The sequence below is a fragment of the Arachis stenosperma genome, chromosome 9 (genome assembly GCF_014773155.1).
Source record: "Arachis stenosperma cultivar V10309 chromosome 9, arast.V10309.gnm1.PFL2, whole genome shotgun sequence".
Classification (NCBI taxonomy): domain Eukaryota; kingdom Viridiplantae; phylum Streptophyta; class Magnoliopsida; order Fabales; family Fabaceae; genus Arachis; species Arachis stenosperma.
The window spans coordinates 13314794-13320111 of record NC_080385.1 but is presented as its reverse complement, the minus strand read 5'-3'; the positions used below and the strand labels follow the sequence as shown (position 1 = coordinate 13320111).

Below are 5318 nucleotides of genomic sequence, written 5' to 3'. Positions count from 1 at the left end.
AAATTAATAAAAATTAAAATAAAATTAATTTATTTATTCTAGTCAAATCAAATAATTAAAATAATTAATTAGTTATAAATTATAATTAATATAGTCAAATAAAATATTAAATAATTTAATATTTATCTCAATAAAATTAATTAATAATAAAATAAAATTTTAACTAATATGTAACTTTAAGATATCAGTTAAGATTATTATTAATGAAAAATTTAAATTTTTTATTTTAATAAATATATGATAATTAAATTAAAAATCAAATTTTGCATAATTTTTTATTAAAAAAATTTAATTAGTAATTTTAATATATACTTTTAAACTAAAAGAATATATTAAAATTAAGTCTTAAGACACATGTTTGTTAAACATATAAAATAAATTAAGAAGTCACCAAAAAAAAATATGTTAGGTGAGGTGTATTATTAATTGAAGAAACCAATTTTAATAATATATAAGAGTGTTGCAGTTAGCGAAAATTAGATTCGGAAAAGGCAATGATTTAGGAAGAAGGATGAGATTTGAGAAGGAGAGAGGAAAAAGAGGAGGCGAATGCCAACTGTGAAATCAAAAGCAGTGTACAGGAACGCGAAGAAGAAACAAAGAAAGATCGATCAAGTGAGAATCCAAGATTCAATTTTGATTGATTGAGCTGCCGCAACACTCGCATTCGGGAAACCACACATACCAACCATATTCTTCTCTCTCCTCTTCCTCCATTCTCTCTTCTCCATTTTCTCTACTTTCTTTCTTTCTTTCTTTCTTTCTTTCTTTTTCCATTCGAATTCAGCAATGAGCAGCTCTCACGATCAACGGTCAAGATCTTCCAAGCCTCCCACCATCCACGGCTGTGCTCAGTCCGGTGACCTTGTTGGACTCCAGAGGCTACTTCGTCAAAACCCTTCTCTTCTCAATGAGAGAAACCCTGTTGTAAGATCTCACCCCTCTTTCCTATCATCTTTTTCAAATGCTTCTCTTATTGTGTGCTTAATCTTCTTTGACTTTGAAATGTAGAGATCTTTTCTTGTTTCTTTGTGTGAAATGGGGGTGATGTTATTTCAAATGCTTCTTTTCTTGGGGTTTGAGGATTTGGAATTGTGCTCATAACTCTGAGATCTGCTTACTTATCAATAATATAGAAGGAAGGACGATACAATTAGTAGGAGTTGTTAGGAAAAGATACCACCTTTCGATTGGTCTCTGATTACTAGTCTAGCTGAATTTTCATTTTTAGCTACACTAGTACCATTGCTGTTCCATGGATTGAAAGAAAAAATGAGATGCAAGCATAGTTCTTTTAGATTCTGAGTCCCTCGCCGCAATGGAAATTGCTTGGATGAGGGATTGGAAAAGGGGAAGCCTCTTTTAGGTTTGGCATGGAAAAGAGTGGCTTTTCGGCATCTCAATTGTTGTCATCTGTTGATATGGTCATTATTATTCTCATGATCCATTTCTCCAATTGCTTCCTTTTGAAGTGTTTAGTAATTAGATTTCGAAATGGTGGTTACTTCATCAATAGGCTTGTTGCTAGACTTTATACTGATATATTAATCGCTAGCCTTTTTCTTATCATTGCATGTGATTTCGCATAAATTGGAGTTCTAATCTAACCTGATTTATGCAGATGGCTCAGACACCACTTCATGTTGCTGCCGGTCAAAATAGGGCTGACATAGTTAAATTTCTGCTCGAGTGGCAAGGACCAGATAAAGTTGAGTTGGAGGCAAAGAACATGGTAGGTACTTGTCACAATTTTTTTAATTGAATTTTATTGTTAGAATATGTATGATTCTCAACTTCTAGTAATAGCATTGTAGTTCTAAATACCTTTACTATATCACCATTTTGCAGTATGGAGAAACTCCATTGCACATGGCAGCAAAAAATGGATGCAGCGAAGCCGCAAAGTTACTTCTGGCCCACGGGGCTGTTGTTGAAGCCCAAGCAAATGTGAGCTTTTTTCCTTGCTTCATCTATCATTTACTCTAGACTTAAACTAAGCAAAAACCATTTATATGCTTTGTATGAAAGTTTGTTTACAATCTTTTTCTTTGCAGAATGGTATGACTCCTCTACACCTTGCTGTTTGGTACTCTCTACGAGCTGAAGAATTATTAACTGTGAAAACATTGCTTGACTACAATGCAGATTGCAGCGCTAAGGACAATGTACGAAACTTGAGCCCTGTTTTTCTATTACTTAAAATCAGTTTTAGTGAAATCTTAATAGACTCTCAAAATTGAACCCTTGAATTTCAGGAGGGGATGAATCCTTTAAATCATCTTTCCCAAGGCCCTGGAAGTGAGAAACTTAGAGAACTACTAAAGCATGCAGAGGAAGAGCAAAGGAAGAGACGAGCGATTGAAGCATGCAGCGAAACCAAAGCCAAAATGGACGAGCTGGAAAAGGAATTAGCAAATATTGTGGGTCTAAATGACCTAAAAATTCAACTACGTAAATGGGCAAAGGGTATGCTTTTGGATGAGAGGCGTAGAGCTCTTGGTCTGCACGTTGGCACGCGAAGACCCCCACATATGGCCTTTCTTGGCAATCCTGGAACAGGTTATAACCGATAAGCTTGGCTTGCCCCCTTTTATTTTGCATACTGATTTCCTTTACTTTATGGATCATGTACTTTCCTTGTTATCTTTTATCTTTTCTAAAAAATAAAATTAACCAACTGTCTTCTCTATTTGATAGGTAAAACTATGGTAGCACGGGTCCTTGGAAGATTACTCCATATGGTGGGAATTCTACCTACCAATAAAGTGACAGAAGTACAACGAACTGATTTAGTTGGTGAATTTGTCGGCCATACTGGTCCAAAAACCAGGAGGAAGGTATGCCATTGCCTTTGAAATCTTTCCTGTTCCACATCTTCTTTGCCTTTTGAGAACCAGTCATTGAGTGCTTTGCTTAATGAGTTAAACTCTGTATGCAGATCCAAGAAGCGGAGGGGGGAATTCTCTTCGTCGATGAGGCATATAGACTAATACCAATGCAGAAGGCAGATGATAAGGACTATGGTTTAGAAGCCTTAGAGGAGATTATGTCTGTCATGGACAGTGGAAATATCGTAGTTATATTCGCAGGGTACAGCGAACCGATGAAAAGAGTTATAGCTTCAAATGAAGGTTTTTGCAGACGGGTTACCAAGTTTTTCAATTTTGTTGATTTCAACTCAAAAGAACTAGCGCAAATTCTTCACATCAAGATGCATAACTTAGCCGAAGATAGTTTACTATACGGATTCAAGTTGCATCCTTCTTGCAGTATACAAGCTATAACAGAATTGATCGAAAAGGTAACGACTGAAAAGCAGCGAAAAGAGACAAATGGTGGTATGGTAGACACCATGTTGGTTAATGCTAGAGAGAATTTGGACTTGAGGCTTAGCTTTGATTGTATAGATACAGAAGAACTTCTTACCATCACATTGGTAGATTTAGAAGCAGGCCTTAGGCTATTATCAGTGTCTCAGTAAACCATTCTTTTGGCATTCCGAATAGACATTTAAAGTGATTCTTTTCAGCTTGCCTCCATGTTCATTGTTGAGTACATTGCAAGTTTGAAGCTGCAAAATGAAGGAGGCTGACATGATTTAAGTTTGCCACAATAGGTGGATCCCCATTTTTCCCCCCCTGGAAATTGTTTTGTCATATATTTGTTATTTTTTCTTATTTGGTAATGTTATAATAGGCTACATTTATGCAATGCTATTATTTTTAGTTTTTTATAGTTATATTCTTTGTATTTTATTCATTTTTTCTTCCAGTTTGTTGCTTTCTGAACCATTGGTGCTCTGTTAAATAATTGATCAATATTTTTTATTTGTTTGAGACCTTATGTATGGTATTGTGCAAATGACCATATTTTTTAAACTGGATAACTTTGTGTGTTGAAATGGACTATTTTTCTGATAACTCTATCATATTCTTAAAATGTTAAAAATGATTTGTTACAACTTATTTGTAACATCATTTCAATTTAACAATGTTAGAGAATGTATATAGTATAATGGTCAAATAGATAATGTGTGTACTTTTGATAAATTTTAAAGAATACCATATTATTCTATTCTATTCTATTTATTCTCGAAAAAAAAATAAAACAAATTTTAGAGATATTTGACCAAATTTTCTAAGGATATCTAATATGCTTGTATTTAGTGACATTTTATTTCAGAAGGCAAGTACCTAAGAAAAGAAATAAAGATCCAAATCTTCACGCATGTAATGTAAAAATTGCCGTAATGAGAATCATTGATGTTCAATTTTTGGGAATTCATGCGCAGGACATGTAATATTAATCAAACTTACATCATGAAAATCAAGAACTCAAAAACATTACTACTAACCAGACTTTAATCATAACAAACAAGTGTAATGTTAATCAACTACTTGTCGATTGTCGTTTCTAAGTTAGAATAGTTTTAGGAACATGATCTATAGCTTGCTCATTACGTAAAAGTCAATAATAACAATAATAATAATAATACATCTAATAACAAACACTCCAAAGAAAAACCATGCTGAAGAGATTCTAACCCACAAGCAAACCCAACAAAAGAAAAAAAAATCAATAAGGCAGAAATAAAAATAGAATTACACTATTATTCATTATTAAATTTTAGGTTCGAATGTCTTTCTATTTCTTGAAAATATAGTGTACTAAAAAAAAGGGACATTTATCATTTGTACAACTATATATGTTTGTAGTTTTAGATTATGTTTTAAAGGATAAAAGATGTTCTACCAAAAATTTTGAGTTGATATTTAAATTGTTGTCAACGAATTTTAAAATTTTTAATAAATTTGTTATTTTTTAAAAAAGATTTCTATTGGATATTTGGTTCTTTTATCGATTTCAATTAAAGTTTTAATATATTTGTTAAACAAATAAATTTTTAATAAATTTTATTATAAGATAATTAAGATAAAAAATAACATAATTAAAAATATACCATTTTAACAGCTGAAATTAATCTAACAACTAATAATTGAAAGTGAATTATTCAAATTATGTTCTAAAGTTTTGTTAGAATTTAAAAATAAAAGACAAATTTAGATAATTTAACTCCTAATTATATAAAAGACCATTTTTCATAAATTCTATTATACGATAAGAAGAATTTTTAATATACCTAAAACACTAGTATTTTAATTATTTTAATGGTTGATCTAAATTATTAAAAATATATATAATATATATTAATTAAAATCAATGGTTAAAACAACTAGAACACTAATGTTTCATGTATACATAAAATTTTTCCCATAAGATACATGAGTTAAGGTTGAACAACATGGCATATCACCAAC

The 5318-nt window shown here is 31.6% G+C and overlaps 1 protein-coding gene across 1 annotated transcript; it reads left to right on the top strand.

Moving 5' to 3' along the window:
• Positions 1-494: 494 nt before the first annotated feature.
• Positions 495-3843, top strand: LOC130950983 (uncharacterized). Its single transcript, XM_057879587.1, has 7 exons — positions 495-927; positions 1622-1732; positions 1849-1947; positions 2055-2165; positions 2256-2559; positions 2698-2837; positions 2939-3843. Exons 1-7 carry the CDS (start codon positions 790-792, stop codon positions 3479-3481), a joined length of 1446 nt encoding a protein of 481 aa, XP_057735570.1. The 5' UTR covers positions 495-789; the 3' UTR covers positions 3482-3843.
• Positions 3844-5318: the final 1475 nt, after the last annotated feature.

Coding starts and splice junctions, on each gene's coding strand:
- LOC130950983 (XM_057879587.1), top strand. CDS start 790: ATGAGCAGCTCTCACGATCAACGGTCAAGATCTTCCAAGCCTCCCACC. Junction 1,733..1,848: donor AGTTGGAGGCAAAGAACATG/GTAGGTACTTGT, acceptor ACCATTTTGCAG/TATGGAGAAACTCCATTGCA. Junction 2,838..2,938: donor GTCCAAAAACCAGGAGGAAG/GTATGCCATTGC, acceptor CTCTGTATGCAG/ATCCAAGAAGCGGAGGGGGG.